Consider the following 16426-nt stretch of genomic DNA (forward strand, 5'->3'; position numbering starts at 1 on the left):
TTTTTTAACTGTACTAAGTATTCCATAACTATGTGGTCTTATTCATAAGAATAGATAATACTAACCATAACAGGTGTGCTATTGATAATGGAGGCTGGTATGGTGACTCATAGAGCTTGTTGGCAGTTATTCTGGTGGTGATGAATGGAATACTGTTGGTTATGAGGGTGAATGATTTAGAGGAGTGCTGCTGGAGGTTGGATCATAAGCCAAGTAGTAACTATATCAATAGGAATGTTTTGATGGTGAGTGGGTTCCTTGGTTCAGAGGGTATTGAGTTGCCAATGATGATGGAACAGATGGTAGGGGTTGATTGTGGGTTGATGCTAGTCAACAGTTTTGCATTTGGTCTTAGGTTCATTGGTTACAGGCTGCGTTTCAAAGCTTTTGAGTTGTTCATCTTGATTTTTTAGGTATGTTTTTTTTTGCTTTCAAGAACGACATTCTGTTGTGATTGATATCATTTCTTTTCCAGTTTACTAACATTATTAGCTTAGTTTCAACAACATTATAGCTGGTAAGTATCTGATGTCTTTGCTTGGGTTGGTTTTTGGCTCTCGTGGGTGGTAATTGCAAGGTTTGTTTAAAACGCGTTTTTGAAGTCTATCAATTCCTGGTTTTTTCCAATTTTCAAAAGGTTACCCTCTACAACAGCTTATACCAATAAATAGAGTATATATTTATATAGCTTGAGTTGGATCTAAATTCTAGATTCCAACAATACAGATTAGATCAATCTAAAAATAACATTCTCGTAAAATTGAAACCGTTTTAAATACGTCATTCTAGATTTTAGGACCTAAACTCTAAACGATTAAGCTCTCACGTGCCCGTCCTCGTGACTTGTCTCGTGACTGATCCCGTGACTGGATTGTCTTCTTGTCTTTTCGCTTTGGAGACATTGACGTCATTCTAGATTGGCTCAATGTCCCAGCGAGACAAAAATTTTCCCAGCAAAAAAATTCCGGTGAATTTATTATGTAATCACTCCCAGCCAAAAAAAACCTGAATTTTTCAAAAAAAATGAATCAGCCCGTTATATGTGAATCACTGGGGACTCAGTCTATGACTGATTTATAATAAAAGGGATAAATCAGAATAAAAACAAGTAAGAATGAACTAAAAAAGCTGGCCATTGTTATAATTGGAGCAATTGTAAAATTTGTGGAAATCACCAAGATATTCCTAATACTGTTCTTGATGAAGTCCGAATGGTTTGTTAATTAGTTGATTCTAAGGTGACTGAACCACTAGCGTAAAGGAGCTGAGCATGAATGCCGGATGAACCTGGAAATGGAAGTAAAAAATGGCATAGGAATTGAAAAAAGAATTGTTGATCAATCAACATATGGGTTGGCTAACTAACTGACATCATCATAGTAGTGGATTGGGGAACGTTTGAGCTTCAGGTATCTGGCTGCCTCTTGCTCTATCTTGGCCAGGTCTGTGGTGGGTGGGCTAAGAGTGCGACGTCTCTTAGTATTTTTGACAAATTTCAGATTTTGGCCATGTAAAACATTTTAATTTAAACTCAAATATCTAATTAAAAGTTGTAAAAACTAAAACAGCTTTTAAATAAGGGAATTTTCGCTAAATTTTCAATTCCTGTTCAAATTAAGAGTGTGATAAATCTATATTTAGCTCTTTTTCTGTATTTAATTAAAGGATTACATCCGTGTTAATTGATCAATTGTACCTGGTTTACGAAATCCCGGAATTTCCCGAATCAGCTGGAAACGTGACCTGGACCGGAACTGCCTTTTTTTTTTTTTTTCTGATTTCTTTTCTCAACTCTAAAAAAAAAAATTTATATACTGACTTAAGAACACCTTTTGATAATTAAACTAGATACATAGAGCTGTTGTACAAGATTAAATAATCTAAGATGCCTCCAAAGTTTAATCCTTATAGCGCAGGCTCTTTTGTTCCTGGATCTGGTGCTGACCCACAGCAACAATATGGTGGTAATCAGTATTCCAACGATAGAAGTAGAGGTGGTTCTTCTTACCAAGGGTTCCAAAGAAAACCAATGGGTTATGATCAATATATCCAGCAACAATCAGCTGGTTTAAACAGAGCTCCTCGTCAAAATTTCCAGCAACAGGGTCAATATGATAGCACTCCAAGCTCAATCTCATCAACTCCATTGAACAGTAATTTGAACTCACCATCACAATCAACAACTTCATTGACATCTTTAAACCAAACATTAGACAAATTAGAAATTTCTCCTATCACAAATAATCTACAAGCATTGAAAGAAGCTAAAACAATTAGTGATGTTAAAACCGAAATCAACTCTATTGTTGACTCAATCAATGAAAATGGTATTTCCTCTTTGGAAGAATGGAAAATTGAAGAAATTATCTCAAAGCTGATAAAGCCAAAAAACCCTGCTTTAGTCAGAGAAGGTGGGTTTGTTATGATATCATCCATTGTTAGAAAGTTTTCTGGTCAAACACCAAAAGAAGCCTACTTTTTGACATTTTTATCAATTGCATTAGATGGTTTAGCTGATAAAGAAAACAATGTTAAAAGAGCATCTCAAGCCGCTATTGATTCCATATATGGATCATACCCAATCGAAGCTTTAGCTTCTATTGTTTTGGTTGAAATTTTGAAATACTTGAAATCCTCAGCTAAATGGCAATCAAAAGTTGGTGCTTTGAAGTTGGTTGACAAGATTGTTGAAGATTCTCCAGGTGATTTAATTGAATTAAAATTCAAAGAAGCCGTTCCAGTGCTAACTGATGTCAGTGTTGATTTCAAACCGGAACTAGCTAAAGTTGGTCTAAAAACCATGTCAACTTTTGTCAAGGTCTTGGATAACTTAGATTTACAACCTCGTTATGACATGATTATCTCAACATTAGCAGACCCAAACAAGGTTCCAGATTGTATTAAATCTTTATCCTCTGTTACTTTTGTTGCTGAAGTTACTGAACCTGCTTTATCATTATTAGTTCCAATTTTGGTTAGATCATTGAATTTGTCCTCATCATCACAAGAACAATTGCGTCAAACTGTTATTGTCGTGGAAAATTTAACTAGATTGGTTAACAATAAGTTTGAAATTGAAAGTTTCATTCCACAATTAATGCCAGGTGTTCAAAAAGTTGTCGATACTGCAGCTTTACCAGAAGTTAGAGAATTAGCTGAAAAGGCATTGAAAGTTTTGAAAGATGATTCCATTGATGATGGTAAATTTAGTGGTAGATTGCCACATGAAGAGGGTAAAAACTATTTGAGTGCAGATCTTGTCAACAATGATGAAACTGTCTATGAATATTTGATCTCCATTTTAGTTGCAGATGCTAATGTGAATGACTGGAATAGATTAAAAGAATATTTGAACTTAGCATTACCACAATATATTGAAGATGAATCTGAAATTTCAAAGATCGCAGAAGAAACTGTCACCAAATTAAGAGCTTTATTCACCCCTGATGCTGTTGCATCAAATGAAGATGATGGTATTGAAATTGTTAACTCTGATTTCTCTTTGGCCTATGGTGGTCGTATGTTGTTGAATAAGACCAACTTGAGATTATTAAAAGGTCATAGATATGGTTTATGTGGTCGTAATGGTGCTGGTAAATCTACATTGATGAGAGCAATTGCCAATGGACAATTGGAAGGTTTCCCAGACAAATCAGAATTAAGAACTTGTTTTGTTGAACATAAATTGCAAGGTTCAGAAGCTGATATGGATTTAGTTAGCTTCATTGGATCTGATCCTGAATTGGCTCAAGTTTCTAAAGAAGAAATTGCTAAAGCCTTGGAAGAGGTTGGATTTGATCAAGAAAGAAGAGAACAACATGTTGGTTCATTGTCAGGTGGTTGGAAGATGAAGTTAGAATTGGCCAGAGCCATGTTAATGAAAGCTGATGTTTTACTATTGGATGAACCTACCAATCATTTGGATGTTGGTAACGTTAAATGGTTACAAGATTACCTTGTTTCACATGATGAAATTACCTCTTTAATTGTTTCACATGATTCTGGTTTCTTGGATACCGTTTGTACTGATATCATTCATTATGAAAATAAAAAATTAGCTTATTACAAAGGTAATTTATCAGAATTTGTTAAAGTCAAACCAGAGGGTAAGTCATACTATACTTTGACTGATTCTAATGTTAAAATGGCTTTCCCACCACCAGGTATTTTGACCGGTGTCAAGTCAAACACTAGATCAGTTGCTAGAATGTCAAATGTCACTTTTGCTTACCCAGGTGCTGCCAAACCATCATTAAGTAATGTTTCATGTTCTTTATCTTTAAGTTCAAGAGTTGCTATTTTAGGTCCAAATGGTGCTGGTAAATCTACTTTGATCAAATTGTTGACTGCTGAATTAATTCCAAATGAAGGTAAGGTTGAAAAACATCCAAATTTGCGTATTGGTTATATTGCTCAACATGCTTTGCAACACGTTGAAATGCATAAAGAAAAAACTGCTAACCAATATTTGCAATGGAGATATAGATTTGGTGATGATCGTGAAGTTTTATTAAAAGAATCTAGAAAGATTTCCGAAGAAGAAAAAGAACAAATGGCTAAAGAAATTGATGTCGGTGATGGTAGAGGCCCAAGACAACTTGAAGCTATTGTTGGTAGACAAAAATTGAAAAAATCTTTCCAATATGAAGTTAAGTGGAAATTCTGGTTACCTAAATATAACAGTTGGGTGTCAAAAGAATTATTAATTGAAAACGGGTTTGATAAATTAGTTCAAAAATTCGATGATCATGAAGCTTCTAGAGAAGGTTTAGGTTATAGACAGTTGATTCCATCAGTTATCCGTAAACATTTTGAAGATGTTGGTTTAGATGGTGATATTGCTGATCATACTCCAATGGGTTCCTTATCTGGTGGTCAATTAGTTAAAGTTGTTATTGCAGGTGCCATGTGGAACAACCCTCACTTATTAGTTCTTGATGAACCTACCAATTATTTGGATAGAGACTCTTTAGGTGGGTTAGCTGTTGCCATCAGAGATTGGTCTGGTGGTGTTGTTATGATTTCACATAACAATGAATTCGTTGGTGCTTTATGTCCAGAGCAATGGATTGTTGAAAACGGTACTATGGTTCGTAAAGGTTTTGCTGCTGTTGATGGTACTAGTTTTGAAGATGGTGGCTCAGGTGCTGTTTCTAAAGATGGCTCACCAGCCCCAAGTGTTCCACAAACCAGTAATGATGATGATTCTCCTGCTAACATCAAGGTTCGTACTAGAAAGAAGAAGATGACAAGAAACGAAAAGAAACTAAGAGAAGAACGTCGTCGTTTGAGACATATTGAATGGTTGAGTAGTCCTAAAGGTACTCCAAAACCAGTTGATACTGATGATGACGACGAATAAGTCTGATTTAAGCTTTTCCATTTCTTTTCATTCAACTGGTTTTGATTTCTGGGGTATATTTGTTTTCATTCAAAAATAATTATAGAGTTGTTATAATATAAAATATGGTTTTAATTAGAGAAACGTAAATTGTAGATTTTGTTTGTATGTGGCTTTCTTGAACAGGGCCACGCTCTAGTACAAAATTTATTTCGGCCGGCGGTGAAAAAATGCATAGAACTCAAGGGCCAAATTTATCAACATCCAAAACAAAGTAGAATTTTGTCAAAAACTGAATGGAGAGAAAAGCATTTCTTGACCAGGAGGCCCCTGTTGGCTATATCGCTGGTATTGGGAGAGGTGCCACTGGTTTCACTACCAGGGCGGACGTTGGAAATGCCAGATTACCTCCTCAACAGCGACAAATTGGTTCTGATGATGAAGATAATTTCCAAGATGTTGATGAAAGCGGTCTGCTTGGAGACTCATTAGTTAATAAGGATGATGAAGAAGCAGATGCTATATATCAAGATATAGACAATAGACTGAAAAATCGTAATAAGAGAAGATTGTCACCAGATGGTGAAGATAAAGCTGAAGATAACAACTTGACCAAAATTGCTAATCAATTTGCAGACTTGAAGAAGAAATTGGAGGCCGTTACTGAAGATGAATGGGCCAACTTGCCAGATGCAGGTGATTTTACCAAGAGAAACAAAAGACACAGAAAGCTTCTACAAGAACAAAAAAGATCATATGCAGCTCCAGATTCATTGATATCAGGGTTGAACGCAAGTGGCAACATTGATAGCTCTGTTGATTTAAGTGCTTTAACATCTGAAAGACAGAAATTGCTCGGGTCTAAGATTGATTCAAATTTCGATTTCAATGAAGACGATGGTGTGGATTCTGCTACTTATTTGAATGAAATTTCTAATTTGTCCCAAAACAATGATGAAGAAATTAAAAAGATCAAAACAATTTTGAATTCATTCACGAAAGCTGATCCAAAGAAACCTGAAGGTTGGATCGCCAGAGCAAGATTAGAAGAATTCAACAAAAGCTTTGAAGCTGCAAAAAAATTGATCCAGCAAGGTTGTACCAATTGTCCATTTGATGAAGAGATTTGGTTGGAAAATGTTAGATTAAACAGATCAGACGTGAAGTATGCTAAAATCATAGTAGCTGAAGGTGTCAAGCTAAATAACAAGTCGTTAAAGTTATGGCTTAAGGCAACTGAACTAGAGCAAGAGGTTTTCAATAAGAAAAGGGTACTAAGGAAAGCATTGGAGAGTCTACCCACAAGCCCAGAGCTTTGGAAAGAGTCAATCAAGATTGAGGAAAATGTTGAAGATCAGATCAGAATTGCTGAAAAAGCCACTGAGCTAGCACCAGAGGATGAAGAGTTGTGGCTAGAGTTGATTAGTTTACAACCATATGAAATTGCCAAATCCACTTTGAATAAAGCAAGAAAAGCCCTCCCTAATAATGTCAGCATTTGGTTAACTGCCTGCAAGCTGGAACTTGTTAATAATCCTGGAAGTGATAAGATTGAAAAAATGATCAAAAAGACATTCAAAGAGTGTAACCTTACAAAAGATGAATGGTATAAACATGCTATCGAATTTGAGAACCAACAACTCTCTTTGTTGACAGATTTGATTGTCAATGAGCTGTTATCTCAAGACCTTGAGCCAGATTATTCATCATTGGTTTCAGAGGCTGATAAATATAAAGATCAAATCTTTGTTTATAAATCGATTTTGAATTTCATTGTTATCAAGTTCCCAAAAAAGACTGCTATATGGAGAAGACTGATTGAGTTATACAAGCTAAACTTTGAAGCTTCAGAACTTTACAAGATTTTTGAAAATATTATAGAGATTTTACCGAAGAATCCATTGTTTTGGTTAATGTATTCTAAAGAAGTTTGGAAGAATGGTGATATACCCAGTGCCAAACAAATATTGCAAAGGGCTTTTAAGTTTTTGGATTCAAATGCTGATATGTGGCTGGCTTTGATTAAATTAGAAAGTGTCGAACAAAATTATGATCAGGTCCGTGAGCTGTTTAAAGAGGCTAGAGCAAGAGTTACTAATGAACGTATTTGGTATAAATATGTTACCTTTTTAAGACAATCAGACGCAACCAATGAAGCATTAGAGCTTATTGAAGATGGCTTAATGAATTTTCCAAGTTGTTTCAAACTATACATGCAAAAGGCTCAAATTTTAGAAGAGTCTGGTGATTTAGTTAAAGCTAGAAATGTATTATCAGTAGGAACGAAATCGGTTCCAGATTCTGTTGAGCTGTGGATATATTTATCAGATATAGACTTCAAATTGGATAACGGTACCAAGGCACGTTCAGATCTTGATTTGGGATTATTGAAGAATCCACAATCAGATAAATTGTGGTTTAAAAAACTCCAACTAGAATTGAAATTGAAGAATATTGATCAGATCAAAGTGATATTGACCAAAGCTCTAAAAGAGTTTCCCCATTCATCATATTTATGGAGTTTTAATTTAACTTTCAACACAAAGAAGTCACTGAGAAAGACTTTATATCAAGATGCATTGAATGCAACAAATAACGATGTTAGGGTGTTGATAATCATTGGGTATAATTTTTGGATTGATGGTAAGCTTGATAAGGCAAAAAGATGGTTCGAGCGTGCCATCATAGCAAATGAAGATTTTGGAGATGCTTGGGGTTGGTATTATAACTTTTTGATAAAGAACAATGAACCTACAGAGGAGTTTGATGCATTTTTAAAGAAATTTTCAGATGTTGAACCTCATCATGGTGATGTTTGGCCAATAGTTTCCAAAAGAATCGAAAATCTGGACAAACAGCCTACAGATATTCTCAAGCTAGTAGCCCAAGAGTTGATCAAATAGTGAAAAAATTACATTTAATCAGTTTTCAAATTTATGAATTTATGATTTATTCTGTATGTAGTGTCTAGCTTTGATTGATCGAACTAAGAAAATGATTGACTGTTTACTGGGAACATTTTAATGATATTGGAGACATCCGTAGATTGATCTTATGAAGTAAATCGCCCAAAAGAGGGTTATAATGAACGAAATAAAATAAAACCAAATCTAATACAGTTACAGAAGTGAATTGATTTATAATACAATATATATATTATAGAGTTTTGCTAAAGTATACCATCCGAATGATGATGAAAAGTACTAATAGCGTTCTCGGTGCGAAAGGTTGTGACAACCTCTGAATCCCAAAAAGTCGCGAAAAAAGTCACCAAGGGACAACCCTACGAATTTCCTATTTAGGAACGTCAGATTGTGTACAACCTCTCTTCGCGAACACCTGACCAAAGCTTTGTCACCTACCTCCATTACACTTGATACAATAGTAAACATGGAACAAAGAAGGAACCAACCTTTAAAAATCATCCATTATAACCCTGCAATGCCTTATTTGGTATCGCAATTATATATGCCCTAATTTCAACACCTAAATTCAGTACAATCAGCCAAATACAGTGGTTGAAACTTTTAGTAGGTTGTGTACCCTATTTTGAGGTTGTCTTCCCATCTCAGGGTTACCTAATTAGGTAATTTTTTTTCTCAGACGAAACTCGGCGAAAGTCGTGTGGCCCGAGAGGTTGTCTCGATTTTTACCTTGGCCGAATACAGTAATTTTGGACACAACCTCAAAAAATGGGAGACAACCTTTTTTCGCGAAGACGCTATAAAAAAAAGTTCGCGATGTGTGTGTCCCCTTATCAACAGTTTTTCAAAATCAAACAATAACAATTTTTTTGTGAACTTTAAAGTACCTTACATTGATCAACTTTAGCTTGCAACGGCCATTTTTCATAGTACAGCTGATGATAATAGTGTACAATGTCACAGAATCTGACTGAATACCTTTCGAGAAGGGCCAATGGGAACGGAAATGTCAAGTCAGAACAAAAAACACAAGTCAAAGAACAAGAAGGGAATGATGATAATGGGTCGTCTGTTGTACTTGAGAAGAATAATGGTAATAAAAATGGATGGGAAAGTTTAGAAGTGTTGACTAAGAATTTCCATGATACAAAAACGTTACCACCACCTTTATCTCCAACCTTACCTAACGTTTATGGAGGTGATGAGCTGAAACTGGAAATACCCAAAATGTTATCACCAACTTTACCAGACATTTTCAATGAGAAGAAATCCAATGGTTCTTCAATCAAACAACCAGTACCGCAAAGACCAAGTGGAAAGATACGTATAGAGGATGATGAGGATGAAGATAGTGCAAGTAGTGAAGAAATTAATGAGATTAAAGTTGAAGAAAAAATACCCAACCCCCCAGTCAAGAGGAAATCATTTGAAAAGATTGAGCATTTTGGAGTTCATTCGTACAAGCTCACTGAAACCACCAACTCAAAATCATTGTTATTGACGTTACATATTCCATCATATTATAAGAACAAGAGACAGAAGGTTTCAAAGCCAATAGGATTGGGAATTAAACGAGTTCCTGAAAAGTCCTCAAGTGTTGTTACAGAGAAGTCCAATAATGATCATCAACAAAAAGTCAAAAAGGCTAGTATATTTAAGACTTCAAGTAAAGACCCATCACCTCCAACAAGTGCTAGTCATAAAGATTCAACTAAAGATTCGAAATTAGATCATACTAGTTTAATGGCCAAGAATGAAGAATATTTACTGATTGCAAAAGAAAAGAAACATAGAGGAGATGAGCAAAGAACTAAAAATTTAAAATTTTCATTAGCTTGTTTCTTGGATTCTATCATTATTTATCTGGTTGGTTTTAATTATGAAGATCAATCGAGAAGGTTACTGAAGAAGTTGTATAATGATAAGACATGGTTAAGCCTTATATCATTGATTGATCATGCTTTGAAACTGAGTACTGATAATGGTATTGTTGATGTTGCTGGGTTATGTTTACAGATTAAAGCTGTTGTTTATGAACATGTTTGTAAAATATTGGATGAATTTATACAACTGAACAATGTTAAGAGAAGGAAGGCTAAAACTGATGCAGATATATTAAAGATTGATGATAACTTGGTTAATCATTTTAAAAACTTTTCCAGATATAAAGAATTATCTAAAAGATCATTTATACAAAGTGAAAGATATTTATCAGTTTTCAAGATTCAAAGAAAATATCCATCAGTTTTTGAATTTTTTGAAAATCAACCTGAAAGAAATAGACTGATTAAAGATGTTGATTTTTTCCTTGATCCTACTCGTGATTCCATACAATTACCAATCAATACTGGTGTTTCATTAAAGGAGATTTGTGCTTATAGTTTGAAGGTGATTAAACAGTGGTGTCAAGATGAACAAGTCAAGTACAATGATTGGACTTTTTAAGACCGATGCAGTTTCAGCCGTGAATTATAAAGGCCCTTTATGATCTGTAATGTTTGAAAGATTAGAATAGATTTAATGAATTGATGATTGATGATGCTCGTAGATAACGGACAACAATATTACGCGTAAGATTTCGGTGAATGGTTTTTCTTCTCTGTAGTGTACGCGTAATTCATCAAAAACTCAGAGTTGAATGTCAAATTGAGTCAGTGATTGAATTTGTTGAGTCATTAATATTCTCAAACAGTCACGTCCAATTCCTATTCCAAATTTCCCTTTTGTTGATTAATTTTTCAAGACTGTGGTAAATTTTGACGATCAAAAGGTGTCAAATCTCGAAATGACAAATATTTTGAGCGCGACTTGGAATTGAGAAGAGGATATTGCTAAATAATGAGATGACATTGTAAGAGAAAGTGCTAAATAGACTATATGAAATTATAGAGAAACACCACATCTATTATAATATCAGATTTATTGAGATCTTTTACACTAAAATATGTATAGTAAATTACAAGTGTGTTCCTACCGCATTATCCCATTGGGACATATCGGAGAAGTCAATCTCAAATTGAAGGAGAAGAGTTATAAAGACAAGTTTGGATCCTTTTCCCTTTCAGTTTGATGATGTTTATATCCAAATCAGCTAATAACAATGTCCAAGCTAAACCAACACGAAATAATACCTCTACCAACCGACATCGGTGCCTTGGGTAACAGAATCAATATCAATACCAGAAAAGAACATGATGTGGTGGATAAAACAGTATCGTTGAAATTCGCAGTTGCATTAAGAGATGGTAAAATCTATAGACAGGGCATCCAAGGGTTTTATCATGTCTTCAAGACCATTGAAATCCTTATAAATCAAGAATTACAACAAAAACCAAGATCTAAAACTGGTGATTTATTAGCTTCATTTTGGGATGAAAAAATTTCAAGAACAGAACCTTTAACAAGAGATTTACTATATTTTTATGATAATGATCCAAAAAAATTTGAAGCCCCAATAAGAGAAGAACAGATTGATTTTGTTAATCATATTTATAAAGTCCATCAAGAAAAACCTCATGTTTTATTAGCTTATTGTCATGTCATGTATTTGGCTTTATTTGCTGGCGGTAAAGTGTTGAGATCAAGTTTAGCTAAAGCTACTGGTTTATTCCCACAAGTTGATGGTCAAACTACTGAACAAGTTTCATTATACGGTACAAATCTTTTCCAATTTGACGTTGAGGATGACCAAGTTTTAAGACAATCCTATAAAAGAGAATATGAATTAGCTACAAGAAATGCATTAACAGAACAAGAAAAATTGGATATTATTGAAGAAGCTAAAGAAATCTATAAAAGAAATGCCGAAATGATTAGAGGTATTGAGCGTCATAATAGAGAAAAAATTACTGGTAAATTATCATATAAAGTTGCAGTTTATGGGTACTATATTGGATTAATACTGGCAAGTATTGCTTTATTATATTTTACTCGTCGTATCTTGAACCATTTGATATTTTAAAAGCAACATATATATTCTTATTTTTTAATGATACCTTATGATAAGTTATATTGCAGTGTAGTTGTCTACTTTACTCTTCTCCCCCAATATGTATATGTATTGTGTGATTGATAATATGTACATGATCATTTCTTTAATTTACGTCTCAAGGCCTTTTGTGCTTTTCTTCTCTTTCTAAATTTATGCTTCTTGATTTTATATCTTCTTTTTCTCATAACAGAATCTAATTGCATCGAAGGAGTTTTGGAATCATTTGACTCAAAATCTTTAATATCTGATTCTTCTAATTTTGAATCCACAATTTCACGTTGTTTTGTTATATTTTGATATAATGCAGAAGTTTGGAGTTGTGACAGCACACTGTTTGGTTTCGATATTGGATTGAATGTGGTTGTGGTTGTTGATTGTTTAATCATGAATGTTGGTAAAGGTGTTTGACCAATTGATCTGAACCCTGAGCTGAGGAATCTAATCCCAGTTCTCATACCAGCCCTGCTAGGTATTATCTTGAACATGATAAGATCTATATCTGACACACAGCAATAACAAACAAAGACCTCAATATGAATTCACCTTTATATTCATTGGACGTTCAAAGTTTTTTTTTCAGTTTTTCCAATTTTCAAGAAAACTTATGTAATCAGTACACATAAAATTAGTAATCAAAGGAAATCAAAGTCAAGATTTCAAAGATACTGAGCCCAATTTCAAATTAAAATGTATTAAAAAAAGGTGAGTTATAAAAGAAATCCTCATAGGCTAATATAACATGACCAGCTAATTATTTTGCCTTTTTAATCCACTCAAAGCTGCTTTAAATTCCACTTCGAAAAGCATTTTTACCCGCAAATCTGCCATTTCGCTGCTGGGCTTTGAACAGGCAAATTTTCCAAAAAATCATAGAAACGAGAAATCGGTATAATAATCAGAACAACAACAACCAGAAGATTTGGGGTACGTTTTTGATCAGAGATTGTTGAGATCTTATTGCTGCCTGTTATTGCTGCTTGTATCATTTTCAATTAGCTGATAATACAAAGGAAACAAAAATGCTGCTCGCAAAGACTAGGGTCTCAAAGCCTTTACTAGTGAATTATAACTATCAATCAAAAAGAGGGATAATATCAGTGTTGAGAAATGCTCTTGGAATGGATCCTCCTCCTTCTCCAGATGAACCAAGCGTTGAGAATAGATTCCACCCTTGGGACTCATCACCTTCACAAGATCTAAGACATCGTGCTGCCACAATAAGAGCATTAGCTAAATGTCCAGTCACCAAAAAGGAAATCAATTTTACTTGTCCATATAGTGGAATCCCAACTCATCATTCAAAAGAAGCATGGGAACAAGATGAAGAATATCACAAGACAAAAAAATATGAATTATTGAAAAAAGTAAACATATATGAACATGATTTAAGATCTGGTCGTCAATTCCCAGAATTTGATTTCCCAGGTGTTCAAGAAAATGAATCACAAGTTAATTTATCAAATTGGGATTTATATTTCTATACGAGAAGTTTCTATTCTATGGATACCGAGTTCCAATTGGCTGCTGTCACTAAAATGCTTTCATATCCTATAACAATTGGTACTTTATTACATCAATATTCTCCATATGGATTAACTCCAAAAGGTCCAGTTACTTTAGAAGGTTTAAAATCCTTAGCTGCCTTGCGTTATTCTTTATATCCAGATCTAAGAACTTCACCATTAAAAGATCGTCCTTTAAGATTATTCATTATAGGTGCAAGAGCTGAAGGTCAATTACCTGGTCATGTTTGGAAGCAATTGAATTTTTTGTTCCCAGATACTGAATTTGAGTTACACTTTATTGGACCAGAATCTTATTTTGATCGTGAAAAAAATCAATATTTACAAAGTTCAAGACCAATAGTGAAAAAAGTTGATGTTAATTTAAAATTTGTTTATCATACTGATTATTTCCATGTTTTCCATGAAGCTCAAGATTTCTTCCCTTATGATCCTTATTTAGATTCTTTTTTCCTTTTCCATCCAGGTTTAGGTTATCCAGATGTTAAAGATTTATGGAAAAAGACAATGCCAGGTTTATTAGATTCAAAATGTCCAATTTTCATTACTGGTTATCACGAAAACGATGCAAATACTGACTGGAATTGGTTAATGGATAATTTCAAGGATGATTTAGATGTTTTAATGAATATTGAAGATAATAAATTTGCTTCTACAAAATGGGAATTAAATGATTTGAATCCTCATGAAGTTTACAGATTCAATCAAAAATTGTTTGCTGTTAGAGGTAAACGTTATCATGCAATTTATAAATAATTTGTTTAAGTTTTATCAAAACTCTTGTATATATTATACAACAAAAGAAAAAGAGAAATAGGTTTATTTAATGAAAAACAATTCTACATTATGTACTGAATATTTTTAACATCTTCTTCTCCTTTTATTGAATCTTTCATGTCGACATTATTGCTTGATAATACAAAATAAATTCTTTTCTAACTTTTTCCCAATTATGAGGGTCAAAGAAAATATATAATCCACGTTCACTTTGAGGAGATTGTTGAATTGGTTCAGTATTTGAGTCCTTAGTTAACCAAACTTGCAGTTCTTTGTGATATCTCCAATTTCTGTTCATCAATTCTCTTGCACTTAGTTCTTGCAAGACATCTTTTGTTCTTGTATAAAAAATATAAAAAAGTGTCTCATCTGTAAATAAAGTTAACTTATCTTCAACTTTTGATAAAGAGTCCACTTTAAAATATTCTGGAACTGTGAATTGAGGTTCAACTTCACTTCTTGAAGTTTCAATCCATGGAGATGGGAATGTTTTGGATAATTTAACATCTATTGATTTTTCACTCATATCTAATCCCAATATGTTTAAATCAGATCCAATAGCAACAGTATTTTGATCTGGATTTTCAGCTCTAAGTAATCCCAATAATCCATTCAATCCATATCTATCCATATCTGTCAGTTCTTCCTCTGACTTTGGTTTTGGTTTTAATTTCAGTTCATTAATTATATTATTAGAGTTCGTTATTGGTGTTTGTGTGCTTTGTACATGATGTTGCAACTGAGGTTGTAAGCCTGGAGGTGGAATTGTTTGAGTACCACCTAGCGATGTGCTGGTTTCAAGTGTTTGTCTTAGATTAACATCTGAAGATCCAAGAGCTGGGAACTCATTCAAATTGAAGCCTTGATTCACTTTACTTCCCAATTGTTTCTTTATTAGGTTTTCATCAACAGAATCCCAAGACGCTAGAAAAAAGAATTCAGTTAGTAAACATCCAGGACAGTCACAGGAATAATAACTAACCCATTGTTTTATATATTCTCCTTCTTCGAAATTCTCAACGTTGCTTTGAATTTGTTGTGTTTTTGATATTTGACCTCTATTCTCTCTTTCCAACCAATTTTCATTTTCATTTCAAAATTCACCAATCGGGAAATTCGAGGATAGATAAGTCATGTGATCGTGAAGTCCTCGGATTTCAATTTTTATACCAAATTCAATTCAATTTGCGATGTGCTTCAAAGATTGTTAATTTTAAATATCAACTACTGAGAAAATGAGTTACAGACCGTTGCCAAATATTATTTTAACTGGTACTCCAGTGAGTGGGGTTTAAGATCTGATGAATTTCACAGAAAACTAACATAAATCTCTAGGGATGTGGTAAAACCAGCCATGCCGAACTAATCAGTCAAGAGATTAAAGGTTTCAAACATGTTAACATCACAGATTTTGCTAAAGAGAATGATGCTTACGATGGATTTGATAAAGAAAGAAATAGCCATATTGTCGATGAAGATAAATTATTGGATGCATTAGAACCATTGTTAGAAAAAGGTGGGATCTTGATTGATTGGCACGCAAATGATTTATTCCCTGAAAGATTGATAGATTTAGTTGTTGTTTTAAGAACTGAAAATGGCATTCTTTATGACAGATTGAGCAAAAGAGATTACTCACAAAGTAAAATTGATGAAAACTTGGATTGTGAAATAATGGAAGTTATATTACAAGAAGCTAGAGAAGCTTATGCTCCAGAGATCATTGTGGAATTACAATCCAACACCACTGAAGATATAGACTCAAATGTTGCACGTGTGATATCTTGGATTGATACATGGAAAGTAAACAACCCTGATGGTGCTTCAAATGAATTAGCATTATAAGATTGATGTATGATGTTTCAAATTA

The 16426-nt window shown here is 33.8% G+C and overlaps 8 protein-coding genes across 8 annotated transcripts; 6 read left to right on the forward strand and 2 right to left on the reverse strand.

Annotated features, from left to right (window-relative positions):
• Positions 1-1885: 1885 nt before the first annotated feature.
• Positions 1886-5362, forward strand: NEW1 (New1p; the record flags this gene model as incomplete). The annotated part of the gene is made up of 1 exon (XM_019184845.1): positions 1886-5362. One exon carries the CDS (start codon positions 1886-1888, stop codon positions 5360-5362), a length of 3477 nt encoding a protein of 1158 aa, XP_019037825.1.
• A 275-nt stretch (positions 5363-5637) lies between these two features.
• On the forward strand, positions 5638-8244 carry PRP6 (U4/U6-U5 snRNP complex subunit PRP6; the record flags this gene model as incomplete). The annotated part of the gene is made up of 1 exon (XM_019181939.1): positions 5638-8244. The coding sequence occupies one exon, from the start codon at positions 5638-5640 to the stop codon at positions 8242-8244; it is 2607 nt and encodes an 868-aa protein (XP_019037826.1).
• Positions 8245-9219: 975 nt separating this feature from the next.
• On the forward strand, positions 9220-10710 carry WICANDRAFT_79167 (uncharacterized protein; the record flags this gene model as incomplete). The annotated part of the gene is made up of 1 exon (XM_019184846.1): positions 9220-10710. One exon carries the CDS (start codon positions 9220-9222, stop codon positions 10708-10710), a length of 1491 nt encoding a protein of 496 aa, XP_019037827.1.
• Positions 10711-11027: 317 nt separating this feature from the next.
• Positions 11028-12295, forward strand: HMX1 (Hmx1p). The gene has a single exon (XM_019186401.1). The coding sequence runs from the start codon at positions 11366-11368 to the stop codon at positions 12224-12226; it is 861 nt and encodes a 286-aa protein (XP_019037828.1). The 5' UTR covers positions 11028-11365; the 3' UTR covers positions 12227-12295.
• Positions 12296-12351: 56 nt separating this feature from the next.
• QRI5 (mitochondrial 37S ribosomal protein mS38 QRI5) lies at positions 12352-12741 on the reverse strand (the record flags this gene model as incomplete). Its single annotated transcript, XM_019183493.1, has 1 exon — positions 12352-12741. One exon carries the CDS (start codon positions 12739-12741, stop codon positions 12352-12354), a length of 390 nt encoding a protein of 129 aa, XP_019037829.1.
• Positions 12742-13275: 534 nt separating this feature from the next.
• On the forward strand, positions 13276-14535 carry MSS51 (Mss51p; the record flags this gene model as incomplete). Its single annotated transcript, XM_019183494.1, has 1 exon — positions 13276-14535. The coding sequence occupies one exon, from the start codon at positions 13276-13278 to the stop codon at positions 14533-14535; it is 1260 nt and encodes a 419-aa protein (XP_019037830.1).
• A 136-nt stretch (positions 14536-14671) lies between these two features.
• On the reverse strand, positions 14672-15187 carry CDC36 (CCR4-NOT core subunit CDC36; the record flags this gene model as incomplete). The annotated part of the gene is made up of 1 exon (XM_019185703.1): positions 14672-15187. One exon carries the CDS (start codon positions 15185-15187, stop codon positions 14672-14674), a length of 516 nt encoding a protein of 171 aa, XP_019037831.1.
• A 604-nt stretch (positions 15188-15791) lies between these two features.
• Positions 15792-16401, forward strand: FAP7 (nucleoside-triphosphatase; the record flags this gene model as incomplete). The annotated part of the gene is made up of 2 exons (XM_019182023.1): positions 15792-15836; positions 15892-16401. 2 exons carry the CDS (start codon positions 15792-15794, stop codon positions 16399-16401), a joined length of 555 nt encoding a protein of 184 aa, XP_019037832.1.
• Between the last annotated feature and the right edge of the window lie 25 nt (positions 16402-16426).

Source organism: Wickerhamomyces anomalus, assembly GCF_001661255.1.
Source record: "Wickerhamomyces anomalus NRRL Y-366-8 unplaced genomic scaffold WICANscaffold_4, whole genome shotgun sequence".
Lineage (NCBI taxonomy): Eukaryota > Fungi > Ascomycota > Saccharomycetes > Phaffomycetales > Wickerhamomycetaceae > Hansenula > Hansenula anomala.